Source organism: Bufo bufo, chromosome 2 (genome assembly GCF_905171765.1).
Source record: "Bufo bufo chromosome 2, aBufBuf1.1, whole genome shotgun sequence".
NCBI lineage: Eukaryota > Metazoa > Chordata > Amphibia > Anura > Bufonidae > Bufo > Bufo bufo.
In genome coordinates, this window is record NC_053390.1 from 667,342,688 (window position 1) to 667,361,400 (window position 18,713).

General features: G+C 43.6%; 1 protein-coding gene across 1 annotated transcript in view; it reads right to left on the bottom strand.

Annotated features, from left to right (window-relative positions):
* Window positions 1–274: 274 nt before the first annotated feature.
* Window positions 275–18,713, bottom strand: part of C2H4orf45 (chromosome 2 C4orf45 homolog) — a 35,573-nt gene continuing 17,134 nt past the window's right edge. Inside the window, exons 3-4 of the mRNA XM_040419892.1 lie at window positions 8,099–8,157; window positions 275–398 (exon numbers count right to left, since the gene is read on the bottom strand). Coding sequence (XP_040275826.1) covers window positions 275–398; window positions 8,099–8,157 — 183 coding nt within the window. The remainder of the gene's footprint in view (window positions 399–8,098; window positions 8,158–18,713) is intronic.

An 18,713-nucleotide genomic window follows, 5' to 3' on the forward strand; every position in this document is an offset into this window, starting at 1 on the left:
CTTTGATATTAATGAGTTTTTTGGGTTCATTGAGAACATGGTTGTTGTTCAATAATAAAATGAATCCTCAAAAATACAACTTGCCTAATAATTCTGCACTCCCTGTATATATATATATATATATATATATATATATATAAACTTTTCAGAAGTGTTTAGTTGAGTAGCGAGCGCTGTAATGATCATGTTAATATGGGCTTTGCATTGATAAGTGGGATCATTATTCATTATACCTGCATTAAGGAAGATGGAGATGGATGGGGAGCATTGTGTCTTATTCAATCTGTGGTGCCCACTCTGATGTAGCATAGCAGTAATCAATATATCTGTCTTGAGTCCATGCAAGTGTTGCCCGCGATCCAAATCCTTGTGAATCTAGAATATGTGGCAGAGGGTGCCTGTATTGAAAAAGGAAAAGCACATATAATTTTATCATAGAAATGATTGAGGCTTGCATGAAAAACGGGCGGCATTCGTGTTTTTCACTGATGCTTCAGTTTTCAATGCTTTTTTCACTCACATAAAGAAAGACTGAAGAATACTCAACCTCTCCTAAGAGGTTGAGTATTCTTCAGTCTTTCTTTATGTGAGTGAAAAAAGCATCGAAAACTGATTGCATTTGCACACAAGAAGGCAGTCGCAGACAAGACTGATCAAACTTGCATGGAAAACTATCAGTTTTTACCTCATGCACATGACAGTTGTTTTTATCGGTCCGCAAAATGGGGTTCCGTGATCAATTGACGGACTAGAACCACGGATCATGGATGCGGATGGCAAATGGTGCATTAGCCAAGTTTTCAACGGACCCATTGAAAGTCAATGGGTCCGCAGAAAATCATGAAAAACGGCACAACGGACACGGAATCATCAGGCCTTTCCCTGACTCATTCCGCATGACTCATGTGAAATAAGTCTGACTTGGGCTACATGCACACGACCGTATGTGTTTAGCGGTACGCAAATTGCGGATCCGCAAAAAAACGGATGACATCCGTATGCCATCAGTTGTTTTTTGTGTGGATCCATTGTAACAATGCTTAAAACGGACAAGAATAGAACATGTTCTATTTTTTTTGTTGGGCTACGGAATGGACACACTGATCTGGACAACACACGGTGTGCTGTCCGCATTTTTTGCGGACCCATTGAAATAAATGGGTCCGCATCCTATCCGCAAAAAAAACCTGAACTGATATGGAAACAAACAACGTTCGTGTGCATGTAGCCTTAGGCCTCATGCACACGGCCGTTATCCCCGCATCACGGATGCAGGCCCATTCAGTTGAATGGGTCCGCAATCCAGAAATGCGGTGTGAAACGGAGGCACGGAAGCACTACGGAGCGCTTCCGTGGTGTTTCTGTCTGTGCCTCCGCACTGCAGAAAAATAGAACACGTTCTATTTTTGACGGTGCGGACGGGTCAAGGACCTATTCAAGTTAGATGTTGCCCGTGCATTGGGGACCGCAATTGCGGTAGCACTACGGCCGTGTGCATGAGGCCTTAGGGTATGATCACATGGGTGAGATACAATGCAGAGTTTCCAGTATTTAAAGTAGCAGAAAAGTGAATGAGACTTAAATGTATTTCTTTTACTTACATAGCACCAACATATTCCACAGCGCTTTACAGACATTATCGTCACTCACTGTCCCTGGTAGAGCTCACAGTCTATCAGTATGTCTTTGGAGTGTGGGAGAAAACCCGGAGGAAACCCACGCCAACCCTAGGAGAACATACATACTCCATGCGGATGTTGTCCTTGGTTGGGTTTGAGCCTAGGACTCCAGTGCTAACCACTGAGCCATGCTCATCCATACAATGTGATAACTGACATGCAGTGTGGTTTTTATACCCACAGCATTTTATTTTTCATGTGATTACTAGTGTTGAGCAAATCGATCTCCACGAAGTGGAATTCGATCTGAATTTCAGGGAAAATTCGATTCGCAGCAAAGCCAAATTTCCTCGTGCTTACGAATCTATTTTAGGCTACTTTCACACTCGCGTTTGGTGTGGATCCGTCATTGTCCGTTTCAGATAATACAAACGCCTGCATCCGTTCAGAACTGATCCGTTTGTATTATCTTTAACATAGCCAAGACGCATCCTTCTTGAACACCATTGAAAGCCAATAGAGGACGGATCCGTTTTCTATTGTGTCATAGAAAACGGATCCGTCCCCGTTGACTTATATTGTGTGTCAAAACGGATCCGTTTGGCTCAGTTTCGTCAGACGAACACCAAAACGTCTGCCTCCAAAGCAGAATGGAGACGGAACGGAGGCAAACTGATGCATTCTGAGAGGATCCTTTTCCATTCAGAATGCATTAGTGCCAAACTGATCCGTTTTGGACCGCTTGTGAAAGCCCTGAACGGATCTCACAATCGGAAAACAAAACGCCAGTGTGAAAGTAGCCTTACCTGAAATGGTGTAAATTTAAAAAAAAAAAAATCATACTTACCTCACCCATTTGAACGCAAAGAGCCGGCCACCGCCATCTTGATTGAAGATCTTGCACGAGATCCTGGAGCGCGGCGACATATGATGTCATCATGTGCCACGTGAGATTTCGCACTGGATCTACAATCAAGATAGCGGGGGCTGGCTCTTCTCGATCAAGTGGATGAGGGTAAGTATGATATAATTTATTTATTTTTATTTTACACCGGGTTATTGCTATCAGATGCCGTGATCATGTATGAACGCGGCATCTGAGGGGTACAATGATGGGGGCTGCGCAATAGCCGCTCACTGTCATTGCACCCGCTAGTTACAAAGAAATGTGTTTCGTGACGAAGTAATTCATCCTGAAGCAATTTTTTGGGTAAAATTCGGCAAAGCAGACAAATCAAATTATCTAATACTTCGCTCAGCTCTAGTGATTACCGCTGATTTCCCCGTTTGTGTGCACAATTTGAAAACGGACAAATCTGCACCAAAATCTAATCCGCCTGAAGTAAACAATGAATACTCTCATTCCTAAAACTTAGGAAATCATATAAAAATCATATTTTAAAACCAGAAATTATAACTAAAAGTATCTGGACGTCAATCTTAAAATGCTAAACCTTGTTGGTAAAGTCAAGGCAAATTTGCTGCATTTTTTTTTATCAAAAACCTGCAACAATGTTCAATAGAAATGTTTTATGAATGAAGTTCTGCAAAACCCCATTAACGCATGACAGGAAAAAAAATCTGTAACATGTTGCAAATTTTACCTTCTGCAAAGTAAAGAGTGAAACCCACAGAAAGACAGTAGCAGAAATTCCCATTGCATCTTATAGTTATTATTATTAGAATGGTGGAAGCTTCTAGACTGCTGTATGCAGTAGTTTCCTTCTCTGCCAGCAGATGGCCCTAAAGAGCTATACCAATGTAGCTCTCAGCTGGAGACATAACAGAACTTTCCTAATAGATCCCATCTGGACTGTGATCCACACAGACAAGTCAAATTAAACATAAATATTTTCCTCCACAAAACAGCATTCCATTTGTTCCAAGTCGGTAGAAAGAAGTTTGAAGTCAAAAACATTTTGCAAAGTAATTTCTCAGCCATTTTACACCATCTTACTCATCATTTTTTCATTTCAACACCATGAAATTGTTGGAAATAAAGTTCAGCACATTAACGCAGCTCTTACATGGAATTTTTTATTTTTTTTTCACATATACAATATTTTAGTCGTTATCTTTAATAGAAAGTTGTGCTGAGCTTCAGTCTGCAATCTTCATTCCATCATTCATTTTCCGATGTTGAGTTTACCACCTACTCCTTGCATTAGACATAACTGTTGTGGTGTGTCCCTCCCAGTAATATATGCTGCATCTGTGTTGTGGTGTGTCCCTCCCAGTAATATATGCTGCATCTGTGTTCCCAAATGCTACTGTTTTTCACCTCCAAACTGCCTTGTGTTTGCCCTCCCCCTCTATAAGGCTACTTTCACACTCACGCTTTGTGCGGATCCGTCATGGACCGATCCGTTCAGATAATACAAACATCTGCATCCGTTCAGAACGGATCCGTTTGTATTATCTGTAAGGCCTCTTTCACACTTGCGTTGTCCGGATCCGGCGTGTACTCCACTTGCCGGAATTACACGCCGGATCCGGAAAAACGCAAGTGTACTGAAAGCATTTGAAGACGGAACCGTCTTCCAAATGCTTTCAGTGTTACTATGGCACCCAGGACGCTATTAAAGTCCTGGTTGCCATAGTAGGAGCGGGGAGCGGGGGAGCAGTATACTTACAGTCCGTGCGGCTCCCGGGGCGCTCCAGAGTGACGTCAGAGCGCCCCATGCGCATGGATGACGTGATCCATGTGATCACATGATCCATGCGCTTGGGGCGCCCTGACGTCATTCTGGAGCGCCCGGGGAGCCGCACGGACGGTAAGTATGCTGCTCCCCCGCTCCCCGCTACACTTTACCATGGCTGTCAGGACTTTAGCGTCTTGGCAGCCATGGTAACCACTCTGAAAAAGCTAAATGTCGGCTCCGGCAATGCGCCGAAACAACGTTTAGCTTAAGGCCGGATCCGGATCAATGCCTTTCAATGGGCATTAATTCCGGATCCGGCCTTGCGGCAAGTGTTCCGGATTTTTGGCCGGAGCAAAAAGCGCAGCATGCTGCGGTATTTTCTCCGGCCAAAAAACGTTCCGTTCCGGAACTGAAGACATCCTGATGCATCCTGATGCATCCTGAACGGATTTCTCTCCATTCAGAATGCATTAGGATAATCCTGATCAGGATTCTTCCGGCATAGAGCCCCGACGACGGAACTCTATGCCGGAACACAACAACGCAGGTGTGAAAGAGCCCTAACATAGCCAAGACAGATCTGTCTTGAACACCTTTGAAAGTCAATGGAGGACAGATCCGTTTTCTATTGTGCCAGATTGTGTCAGTGGAAATGGATCCGCCCCCATTGACTTACATTGTGTGTCAGGACGTATACGTTTTCTATTGTGCCAGATTGTGTCAGTGAAAACGGATCCATCACCATTGACTTACATTGTGTGTCAGGACGTATACGTTTTCTATTGCACCATATTGTGTCAGTGAAAACGGATCCATCCCCATTCACTTACATTGTGTGTCAGGACGGATCCATTTGGCTCAGTTTCATCAGACGGACACCAAAACGCTGCAAGCAGTGTTTTGGTGTCCGTCTTCAAAGTGGAATGGAGACAGAACGGAGGCAAACTGATGCATTCTGAGCCGATTCTTTTCCATTCAGAATGCATTAGAATGCAAACTGATCCGTTTTGGACCGCTTGTGAGAGCCCTGAACGGATCTCACAAACGGAAAGCCAAAACGCGAGTGTGAAAGTGTATGAGCTATCCTCCTTTTATTCTTAATATTGTGTAAAACTTCCTCTCCCTCCCTGCTGCTATCTCTAATACTGGCAGAAGGGAGGGGGAGAGCAGAGAGAGCCAACAGGAGCAGGGCTAGGACAGATTTATGTCAGATTCAGCAGCACTAGCACCTAGGTGAGGGACTGAAACACTCTGTAAAAGGAAATAGTAATGAAGAGTATTTAGAAACGATATCAGAGTGAGTCCATATTAGTCTATATGTAATGTTTGCATCTATTGTGTTAGTGCATTATTGTCCGCATTATGATTTTTCTTTTATAAATGTAGCCATGCACATCCGCATGTTCATTTCTTATATCGTGCAGGATCTTTTTCTGTGATTTCTATTTAGAAAGTGCCTTAATTGTACATTTAAGGAGCTAATAAAAAAATAAATGTGCCCATAGCCTTTAACTATAACAACAAACATTACTATTATAATTTTACTATTTTGCTACTAGTCATACACAGCGTGATGAAAGATATTTTTTAACGTGTTGTTGCTTTCAGCTGCTGGAGACTTCGGAGTATATCAGAAAAAGCATCTCAGTTTCCAAGAACCATCCTAATTTTCTATCATCTTGGAACGTTCCAAAAGGTTCCCAGTGTCAGCAGGAAGTTTTTGACTTTTCTAGTGGTGTCTCATCTGTGTACAGTCGTGGCCAAAAGTTTTGAGAATTACATAAATATTGGAAATTGGAAAAGTTGCTGCTTAAGTTTTTATAATAGCACTTTGCATATACTCCAGAATGTTATGAAGAGGGATCAGATGAATTGCATAGTCCTTCTTTGCCATGAAAATTAACTTAATCCAAAAAAAACCTTTCCACTGCATTTCATTGCTGTCATTAAAGGACCCGCTGAGATCATTTCAGTAATCGTCTTGTTAACTCAGGTGAGAATGTTGACGAGCACAAGGCTGGAGATCATTATGTCAGGCTGATTGGGTTAAAATGGCAGACTTGACATGTTAAAAGGAGGGTGATGCTTGAAATCATTGTTCTTCCATTGTTAACCATGGTGACCTTCAAAGAAACGCGTGCAGCCATCATTGCGTTGCATAAAAATGGCTTCACAGGCTAGGATATTGTGGCTATTAAGATTGCACTTCAATCAACATATTATAGGATCATCAAGAACTTCAAGGAAAGAGGTTCAATTCTTGTTAAGAAGGTTTCAGGGCGTCCAAGAAAGTCCAGCAAGCGCCAGGATCGTCTCCTAAAGAGGATTCAGTTGCGGGATCGGAGTGCCACCAGTGCAGAGCTTGCTCAGGAATGGCAGCAGGCAGGTGTGAGCGCATCTGCACGCACAGTGAGGTGAAGACTTTTGGAAGATGGCCTGGTGTCAAGAAGGGCAGCAAAGAAGCCACTTCTCTCCGAAAAAAACATCAGGGACAGATTGATCTTCAGCAGAAAGTATGGTGAATGGACTGCTGAGGACTGGGGCAAAGTCATATTCTCCGATGAAGCCTCTTTCCGATTGTTTGGGGCATCTGGAAAAAGGCTTGTCCGGAGAAGAAGGGTGAGCGCTACCATCAGTCCTGTGTCATGCCAACAGTAAAGCATCCTGAGACCATTCATGTGTGGGGTTGCTTCTCATCCAAGGGAGTGGGCTCACTCACAATTTTGCCCAAAAACACAGCCATGAATAAAGAATGGTACCAAAACACCCTCCAACAGCAACTTCTTCCAACAATTCAACAACAGTTTGGTGAAGAACAATGCATTTTCCAGCACGATGGAGCACCGTGCCATAAGGCAAAAGTGATAACTAAGTGGCTCGGGGACCAAAACGTTGACATTTTGGGTCCATGGCCTGGAAACTCCCCAGATCTTAATCCCATTGAGAACTTGTGGTCAATCCTCAAGAGGCGGGTGGACAAACAAAAACCCACTAATTCTGACAAACTCCATTAACTGATTATGAAAGAATGGGTTGCTATCAGTCAGGAATTGGCCCAGAAGTTGATTGAGAGCATGCCCAGTCGAATTGCAGAGGTCCTGAAAAAGAAGGGCCAACACTGCAAATACTGACTCTTTGCATAAATGTCATGTAATTGTCGATAAAAGCCTTTGAAACGTATGAAGTGCGTGTAATTATATTTCACTACATCACAGAAACAACTGAAACAAAGATCTAAAAGCAGTTTAGCAGCAAACTTTGTGAAAACTAATATTTGTGTCATTCTCAAAACTTTTGGCCACGACTGTAGAAGCAGCACCCTCATCATTTTGTTAGACTGGTGAGTGACTTCTCGCACTCTAGAGGATCTAACAGATCCATACATTACATAGACAGCCCATACATTTCAATAGGCATGGTGTAATCCTGCATTTCCCCAGCGGAGGTGCTGCAGGGTAATTAAACACTTGTTGCTGTCTCCCCACAAATTGCAGCTGACTGCTATAGACCCAAAGGGACACTCTGTGATTAGTTAAAGGAACTGCCTAACAGATGTGGAGAAAAGTTGTTATTTTAGTATCAAAATCATGTTTCTTCATACCTATTATAAGCCATGATGAATGCTATCCCTCTAAAGATGTGATCATTAGTGATCCTTGTGCTTGATGTTTTGGAACCTCTCACACTTATCTTTCTGACATACAGTTGGCTGAATCTCTCAAATGTCAGTGAAAATGAAGTATTTCATGAACGCAGACTGCCGTATGAATCAGTGCTGCTTTGTAAGATACGTTAATGATGTTAGCACAGTCAATAGCTCTCATACACAGCACTTACCAAGGATTTTGATATCTGTGAGTTATTTTATCTTCACAGTCTCTACGGAATTCGCCAATCTAATGCAAAGAATAAAAATTACATCAGCATGAGCATCAAAAAGAGCAGTGGAGTCCACAAGGACCAATGTGTAGAGCGCTTCCACCAATCCTATGAAAAGGGATTCAACCATCCAATATTTTCCATTCTTAATCACACATAACCAGAGGCTTTAGTCCTGGCTCTCTCTGTTGGCACATCAATTACTCTGAGACTGGGCTGGCCAGGCCTTTTACGTGGGCCACATTCTCCTTCACAACTTACACATGCTTCAGCTCATATCACACTGTCTGCCTACTTCTGGTCCTCGCTGAATCCTTGTTGAGCTCTATATATTAAATGTGAAGCATTAACATGATGTAAACAGAGCCTAAGAATAGTTTAATACAACATTTTTACCATGCAGTTAAATGGTCACTGTTGTTTCATACTACTCTGCATTAATCAATAGTACTGGCGAATATAAGAAACTCTGTAATAGAAAGTATCAGAGAAAAATGCCTTATTCTAGAGTTATTACCCCCCCCCCCTTTTTCTAAACGTTCTTTCTGAAATTTGTGGGCAATTGGTCTTGTGAGAGTAAGACGGGCTGCCTGCTCACTGAAGGATTCGATTACATTGTCCCATAAAACTAGTGTGGGGGGGGGGGGGGGGGGGCAGGAATGAAGTGCAGAGAGAAACAAGCACACCGAAGAGAGAAAGGAATGATTCGGCAGATTCAGCGAATAATAGTAAGTGTTATATCTCACCCCAAATGCTTTATTCACATCACTACTGCTCAGTACTTCTGTATATTGTCCTAAATTGTGCTTCCAAATGATTCTAAGAGAGTGTTAGGAAAGAGAATCTGCTATCTCCATGTGTAATCAATGGGGAGACATGATGAGCGACTAGTCTCCACTCACCAGTTCAGAAACAACTGAGAATTAGAGATGTGGCCTATAGAGGAGAAAACTGCTAAAATAATGGCAGATATAAGTCAAATACTAGTCAGATGTAGTCAATGTTATGACTTATATACACCCATATTTAAGCTTATTTTGAAAAGTTATCTGAAAGTACAGGTATGCTTTAAGGGTACTTTCACACTTCCGGCAGAGTGATCCGGCAAGCAGTTCCGTCACCGGAACTGCCAGCCGGAACCGGCAAAACGTATGCCAACTGATGGCATTAGTAAGACTGATCAGGATCCTGGTCAGTCTTAAAAATGCCTGATCAGTCAAAAAAATAAACGGATCCGGACGGATCCGGCATTTATTTTTTACCCCTTTTTTTGGGGTCTGCGCATGCGCAGACCGGAAGGACGGATCCGGCATTCCGGTATTTCAAATGCCTGATCCGGCACTAATACATTCCTATGGAAAAAAATGCCAGATCCGGCATTCAGGCAAGTCTTCAGTTCTTTTTCGCCGGAGATAAAACCGTAGTATGCTACGGTTTTCTCTTTTGCCTGATCAGTCAAAATGACTAAACGGAAGACATCCTTATGCATCCTGAACGGATTACTCTCCATTCAGAATGCATGGGGATATACCTGATCAGTTCTTTTCCAGCATTGAGCCCTTTTGACAGAACTTTATGCTGGAAAAGAAAAACGCTAGTGTGAAAGTACCCTTAGGCATACAATATGTTTATTTCGCCAAAGAAACTGTTTGAAAGGATGCAACTAGATGTCTTTACTGTTCAATCCATTGCCATTGAATTTCATTGATTGCCTTGTCAAAAAACAGTATCCAGTCATACACTGCGTTTTTATATTTTTTTATATTGGAAGTCACTAAGTCAGTGATAACAGGATCCAACTACATAGGCAGCCAGCTGCACTCTTTTTTTTAGCAGTATACGCCTCACCTGTATGACAAAAATGTTTTGTGAACATCTACAAACTTCTATCTTAAAATTATGAGGTCAACTAGTAACTGCAGTGGTATCACAAACTGCATCGAGGTTGCTGAGGTAGCTGTTGGACCTAGGCTTGGTGGCTGACAGTGCTATCCAATCCCTATACTACATAAAAAGACACCACTGGGCCTGAGAGGGCCTAAAGAATCCTCTGTCACATAAGAAGCCACCAGTATTTACTGATTTTACTTTGGGGCCTAGGAGCTTTGGGTTACACCTCTGTGTAAAGAGGACCAACTAGTTTTCATGACATGTCTGTTTTAGTCAGGGGCAGATTGGGAAACTTTAAATGGCCCTGGAAAAAAAAGAGGCCCCATGTGGTAGGTGGGTCCAAATTAACAGAAGGCGGGGCTAGTACAAGTAGTTCGGCCCGTAATACCATATTGAGGCACAAAATACCAACCCAGCAGAGCCAAATACCTCAGTGCAACACAATAATCTACCCCAGCAGTATCAAAAACCACATAATGCCCCAGAAGAACAAAATACCTTCTCAAAAGTTGCCCCTCTGTGATTGCCAGCTCCAGCTGCCACATTCTGGCAATACAGTTGCATTCAGGAATCAGGAGAGCACCTGTGGTCACCGGCCAGGTACATAACTACTTGACGTCCCCAGCATTAATTAACTCTGGGAGCGACAGATCATTACTTACCTAGCTAGTGGCCAGGAGGAGGGCTTAGGCGGCCCCCTGGGCATCAGCCCACTGGGAAATTTCCCTGTAGAGTCTATGGCAAATCCACCCCTGGTTTTAGTAAATGCTAGTCTGGGGCATCTTTTCTTAGAACTCATTGTGCTGTTCCTCCTGGAAATGTATGAATAAGATTAAAGAGTCAGAGTAAAGAACGTCTCTGGAAATTAAGAGAACTGGAAAGAGACACAGGCTCCCGAATATAAGGACCTAGAAATAGCTGTGCGAAATATCTCCATATGGAAATATGGTCAGCCGTGGCTCATTCCTGGGTATCTCAGTAGCCATAGGATAATATACAGACTAGTATGCACAGCTAGAACAGATGCAAGGATATCATTGTAATAGTACATTGATGGCTTTCAGAGATAATATTAGAGCAGTGACTGTAAAGAAATCCATTGTATATTATTCTGCCCACCAGTGCACCATCAATAATGGAGATGAATTGACTGTATTCTTTTCTGTATATAATTAAAGACATAATTATAACCTTCAAGAATAGTCAGTGTTTGATTTCATTCAAAGGTGACCTATTGAGAATAGCATTCTAGGAAATGCCACAAAGGTTAGTCATTAGGCCTGGATTCCTGCTGTTCTCTTGTGCATGCAGGAAATGGGAAGGATAAGTGCGGCCTATCCACAGGCTACATGGCATTAATAAAGCTTTATACCACACTGCTTATCAATAGACTGAGCAAGATCCATTCATTTCATCATTCATACAGCCTAACAAATCCACTACAAGTCATTATAACGTGATGTCCAACATTATCAGATTTCGGAGAGATAAGTGTAATGAGCAGCTCTGGGGGCAAGAGGCGCTTGATGTGTAAGGCCATTGACAAGCCATGACCTAGAAACTCTGAAGGACAAAGAACTTAGTTCTCAATTAAAACAACTAAACCAGGCTTGACAAATTGGTGTCTGCTCTGGTTTGATCATGCTCTATGACAGAAGAGGCTTTCTGAATATATAACTATGTAATCCCATTTACTGAACTGGTCAAGCAGAAAGAATGTTACAAGGCCAAACTTCTCTCTCTAGAATGCCATATGACACAGTGTTGTTGTACTGAGTGTAAAGGCGTGCGATCTCCATCAGGAATCTGCCACAACCTCTTTACCTATTAAAGTATGTATCACCAGCATAGAAATGCTATCCGTCATGTTCTGTCAATTTGTGGCCATATGTAACTGTGCGACTATATCAGGAAGAGCTGTACATTGGCCCATATTTTTTAACCAGTTGACACATGGGGGACATTTAGCATTGTTTGTACGCCACAATTGTAGCGTAAAAAAAGGCGCAAATTAAGGCGCACGGCATCTGCGCACCATAAATTGCGACTTTTTGATGTTGTCTGCACTTTTCCGAAGTGGAGTGGCTTCAGCTATAGCATTTACTACTATAGCCGAAGTCTATGCCAGCCTGTAGCTGGCGTAGACTTCAGTTTCTGGCACACAGCAGGACAGAGGTGCTCCTGATTTATTGAAAGGCTTCTGCCTCTTAACAAATCAGACGCATCTCACACCAGTGCAGGGAGGATGGATCTGCCAGCCTTGATATATCTCCCCCATTGACTCCCTTTTCTAATAATGTAGGGCCTTTGAATAAATTTGGTGCGATTCACCTCAGTAAACTTTTTTTTTAGACTGGGGTATGAAATACCAGTCTTAATACATGTAAGTCAATGTCTCATTATTCCAAAGGCCTAGTTCACACTTCAGTTATTTGGTCAGCTATTTCCATCAGTTCTTGTGAGCCAAAACCAGTAGTGAAGCCTTCACAGAGATCAGGTATAATGTAAATATTTCCTCCTGTTCTGTGTTTTTGACCCGTACCTGGTTTTGGCTCACAAAAACTGATGGAAATCACTGACCAAATAACTAAAGTGTAAACTTGGCCTAAGCCTAAAAATACACTGCTCAAAAAAATAAAGGAAACACTTAAACAACAGAATGTAACTCCAAGTCAATCACACTTCTGTGAAATCAAACTGTCCACTTAGGAAGCAACACTGAGTGACAATCAATTTCACATGCTGTTGTGCAAATGGGATAGACAACAGGTGGAAATTATAGGCAATTAGCAAGACACCCCCAATAAAGGAGTGGTTCTGCAGGTGGTGACCACAGACCACTTCTCAGTTCCTATGCTTGCTGGCTGATGTTTTGGTCACTTTTGAATGCTGGCGGTGCTTTCACTCTAGTGGTAGCATGAGACGGAATCTACAACCCACACAAGTGGCTCAGGTAGTGCAGCTTATCCAGAATGGCACATCAATGCGAGCTGTGGCAAGAAGGTTTGCTGTGTCTGTCAGCGTAGTGTCCAGAGCATGGAGGCGCTACCAGGAGACAGGCCAGTACATCAGGAGACGTGGAGGAGGCCGTAGGAGGGCAACAACCCAGCAGCAGGACCGCTACCTCTGCCTTTGTGCAAGGAGGAACAGGAGGAGCACTGCCAGAGCCCTGCAAAATGACCTCCAGCAGGCCACAAATGTGCATGTGTCTGCTCAAACGGTCAGAAACAGACTCCATGAGGGTGATATGAGGGCCCGACGTCCACAGGTGGGGGTTGTGCTTACAGCCCAACACCGTGCAGGACGTTTGGCATTTGCCAGAGAACACCAAGATTGGCAAATTCGCCACTGGCACCCTGTGCTCTTCACAGATGAAAGCAGGTTCACACTGAGCACATGTGACAGACGTGACAGAGTCTGGAGACGCCGAGGAGAACGTTCTGCTGCCTGCAACATCCTCCAGCATGACCGGTTTGGCATTGGGTCAGTAATGGTGTGGGGTGGCATTTCTTTGGAGGGCCGCACAGCCCTCCATGTGCTCGCCAGAGGTAGCCTGACTGCCATTAGGTACCGAGATGAGATCCTCAGATCCCTTGTGAGACCATATGCTGGTGCGGTTGGCCCTGGGTTCCTCCTAATGCAAGACAATGCTAGACCTCATGTGGCTGGAGTGTGTCAGCAGTTCCTGCAAGACGAAGGCATTGATGCTATGGACTGGCCCGCCCGTTCCCCAGACCTGAATCCAATTGACCACATCTGGGACATCATGTCTCGCTCTATCCACCGTCACGTTGCACCACAGACTGTCCAGGAGTTGGCAGATGCTTTAGTCCAGGTCTGGGAGGAGATCCCTCAGGAGACCGCCCGCCACCTCATCAGGAGCATGCACAGGCGTTGTAAGGAGGTCATACAGGCACGTGGAGGCCACACATACTACTGAGCCTCATTTTGACTTGTTTTAAGGACATTACATCAAAGTTGGATCAGCCTGTAGTGTGTTTTTCCACTTTAATTTTGAGTGTGACTCCAAATCCAGACCTCCACGGGTTGAAAAATTTGATTTCCATTTTTTTATTTTTGTGTGATTTTGTTGTCAGCACATTCAACTATGTAAAGAACAAAGTATTTCAGAAGAATATTTAATTAACTCAGATCTAGGATGTGTTATTTTTGTGTTCCCTTTATTTTTTTGAGCAGTGTATGATTTAGTCCAGTTCTGATTGCTGGCTGCCAGTAGCAGAATCATCACTCCTTATTAAAGGTGTATTCCCATCTGGGAGATTTATGGCATATCATTGGATAGACCATAAATGTCACATAGGTGTGGATCTCACCTCTGGGATCCGCTCTTATGTCCATAGCGGGGCTTCCAAAGTGAACAAAGAGCACACTGCAAATATGTGGCGTCCTCTCCATTCACTGCTATGAGACTCCCGAAAATAGCCAAGCAAACGCACTATGTTATATTCGGAAGTCCCATAGCAGTGAATGGAGAGCAAGCTACGTAAAAGCGACCACTCCTCAATTCATCCCATGGGACTTCCAAAATAGCCAAGTCAGCACTTGGTTGTTTTCAGGCGTGCATGTGCGGTGTGTTCTCCCTTCATTTCTGGGTCCTGTTCTGAAAATAAGAGAGGGTCCCAGAGGTGGATCCAAGTGATATTCCATGAATGTCCCCAATGGGACAACCCCTTTAACCAGGGCCAATGAACTTTGATCAGTAAGCAGTATTTAGTCAGAAGGGTGAAGACCAAAAGTATAAAAGTTTAATAGAAGAGTGAAAAGTCTGCAGTGGATTTTACATTCTAATATGTCAGCAGAAAATCCTCTGTGTATTATTACAGTAGCAGCAAAGTGAATGAAATTTTAATCATTTTCATCCATATGCTGTGGAAAAATATCCTGGTGTGATTTGGCCTGCAGTCTGGATTTTAAATAACATGTCAGTTCTGTCTGCAGATTTTAGCTGTGGTCTTTGTCCTTTGTAATGCATAGGATGGAATTCGCAAAAATCTGCAACAAAATCCACATGTAAAGCATGCAGATTTGTGCCATACATTTGCCACTGAATTTGCAGCCTAATCCACTACAGATTTTTCTGTGCCATGTGGACTTACTCTACAATTAAATACGGTGGAGAGGTAATTTGAAGTGTAACATCCTGAAGTATGCCACTAAACTTCTGTATCTCTGCTACAATAATGTCAGGTGTATATATGTATTGCCATCTTGTGTAATCTAACAATACATTTTCCATTATATGTACAGTCAGGTCCATAAATATTGGGACATTGACACAATTCTAACATTTTTGGCTCTATACACCACCACAATGGATTTGAAATGAAACTAACAAGATGTGCTTTAACTGCAGACTGTCAGCTTTAATTTGAGGGTATTTACATCCAAATCAGGTGAACGGTGTAGGAAGTACAACAGTTTGCATATGTGCCTCCCACTTGTTAAGGGACCAAAAGTAATGGGACAGAATAATAATCATGAATCAAACTTTCACTTTTTAATACTTGGTTGCAAATCCTTTGCAGTCAATTACAGCCTGAAGTCTGGAACGCATAGACATCACCAGACTCTGGGTTTCATCCGTTGTGATGCTCTGCCAGGCCTCTACTGCAATTGTCTTCAGTTCCTGCTTGTTCTTGGGGCATTTTCCCTTCAGTTTTGTCTTCAGCAAGTGAAATGCATGCTCAATCGGATTCAGGTCAGGTGATTGACTTGGCCATTGCATAACATTCCACTTCTTTCCCTTAAAAAACTCTTTGGTTGCTTTTGCAGTATGCTTTGGGTCATTGTCCATCTGCACTGTGAAGCGCAAGCCAATGAGTTCTGAAGCATTTGGCTGAATATGAGCAGATAATATTGCCCAAAACACTTCAGAATTCATCCTGCTGCTTTTGTCAGCAGTCACATCATCAATAAATACAAGAGAACTAGTTCCATTGGCAGCCATACATGCCCACGCCATGACACTACCACCACCATGCTTCACTGATGAGGTGGTATGCTTAGGATCATGAGCAGTTCCTTTCCTTCTCCATACTCTTCTCTTCCCATCACTCTGGTACAAGTTGATCTTGGTCTCATCTGTCTATAGGATTTTTTTTTTAGAACTGTGAAGGCTTTTTTAGATGTCGTTTGGCAAACTCTAATCTGGCCTTCCTGTTTTTGAGGCTCACCAATGGTTTACATCTTGTGGTGAACCCTCTGTATTCACTCTGGTGAAGTCTTCTCTTGATTGTTGACTTTGACACACATACACCTACCTCCTGGAGAGTGTTCTTGATCTGGCCAACTGTTGTGAAGGGTGTTTTCTTCACCAGGGAAAGAATTCTTCGGTCATCCACCACAGTTGTTTTCCGTGGTCTTCCGGGTCTTTTGGTGTTCCTGAGCTCACCGGTGCGTTCCTTCTTTTTAAGAATGTTCCAAACTGTTGTTTCGGCCACGCCTTATGTTTTTGCTATCTCTATGATGAGTTTGTTTTGTTTTTTTCAGCCTAATGATGGCTTGCTTCACTGATAGTGACAGCTCTTTGGATCTCATCTTGAGAGTTGACAGCAACAGATTCCAGATGCAAATAGCACACTTGAAATGAACTCTGGACCTTTTATCTGCTCATTGTAATTGGGATAATGAGGGAATAACACACACCTTGCCATGGAACAGCTGAGAAGCCAATTGTCCCATTACTTTTGGTGCCTTAACAAGTGGGAGGCACATATGCAAACTGTTGTAATTCCTACACCGTTCACCTGATTTGGATGTAAATACCCTCAAATTAAAGCTGACAGTCTGCATTTAAAGCACATCTAGTTTGTTTCATTTCAAATCCATTGTGGTGGTGTATAGAGCCAAAAATGTTAGAATTGTGTTGGTGTCCCAATATTTATGGACCTGACTGTATTTTCTATGCCTGTTTCATATTATTGCTGTAATTTTCCATGTACACCAGCAGGTGGCAGCAATGTGTTTAGTTCAGTTTAGTATAGCTAGACTGGAATAGTTCATTCCAGTGTTTAGCTGTCACGGCTGAGGATGGGGAAAACCCTCAGCCGTGCGATGCCAGAAGATGGAGGGTCGCTACTTGGCCAGAACCACAGAAATAGGGAGCAGGTCACCTCCTAAAGCTTCCCTAATCTGACCCTGACTCCTAGCTGCATGAGCCGCCCTTGAAGGTAGGAGGGCTCATGCTCAGGAACCTCGGATCCCTACTCACCCTCCGCCGATCCCTGCGCTAGGAGCTGGGTAGACAGCCCGTTCCTCCTGGACACGGAGAAACAGGAGTCTAAAGTGGCCAAGCTACAAGGGGAACATGAACAGCTTATGGCAATGGCCGGTAAATGTAACAAGACAACACCTACCTGCCACAGACACAGAGCCTGGAACCTATGTATTAATGCTGCTGTCCACAAGAACTCAAACTGACACAGCACACACCACACCTCACTCAGGAACCCAGGACCATAAGCTGCAGTAACAGAAAGACCAAACACACACCTTCATAACACCATGTAATATAACATATGACCACAAGGGTGGCCCTCACTGGCAGATGAAATATAAACCAGGAGGAAGACTCCAGCTAACCATGGCTTAAGTACCCCTCTGACTTCTGATCTCAACTGAGGCTAAATAGCCCATGTAGCCACACCCACACAGACACACCCAGTGTTCACACACAGAAGGGAATTAACCCTTCTCACACCAGGGAAGGGAAGACAGCCACTTATAGGGGACGTGCACATATAAATAACCTCGTGCACAACAAACAGACAAAGTGCATACACAAAAACTACACGTTGCCAAAGACAACCGCATGCATGGACAGCGAGCCGCCCAGCAACTAGCTCAGGCTGCTCCACTGCCCAACAACCACAAGTTGCCAGCGGCAACCACACATGAGGCAAGATACTAGCCCTCACCTGTGGTTGACAACAATACCAGACCGCGGGCAAATGCATGCGGCTCCCAAGGAGTCACGACCATGACCATGGTCGTGACATTAGCTCCCCCTCTTCTAGGAGCAGAAGTGGGCTGGTCCCACGCCCTGCAGCAAGGGGGGGAAGAAACCAGTTAGATCCAGTGTGCACCAGCCCCCCTCTTGGGGAAGGCTGTGTTAGCTGGAGCTCCCAGACACAGGGATCCCAACCTAGGATCCAGACCTCGGCTGAGGCCCAGGATCCCTCTTCCCAGCCTGAATTATCTACCTCAGTGCTGGTGGACAAGCAAGCAGCCACCTCCAGATCTCCAGATCACCAGGAAGCCATACCCTGCGAGCAGAACTGTCAGTGTTTAATCCAAAGACCAGGAGAAGCCAAATACCTCCTTCAGCTAGTCAGGCCCATATCATGCAGACTACAAACAGAGCAGAAGATAGTTACCTGCCAGATCTACTAGGCATATGAATAGAAGCAGAATACTTATTGATTCCTGCCACATATTGCCAATACCTGCTGGGACCTAAAGGACTATTGCTGTAACTTGTATGGATTTATGTTGCACCCATTAAGTAAAGACGAGTTGGATTATATCTCCTGTCTGGATTGCATTCATTCCTCAATTACTCCTACTGACCACACTCAAATTTATTGCATGTGAGCCAGGATCCAGGAGTCCAGCCGTACCAAGGTAGGAGACACCGTTGACATTACACAGAGACATCATCCCC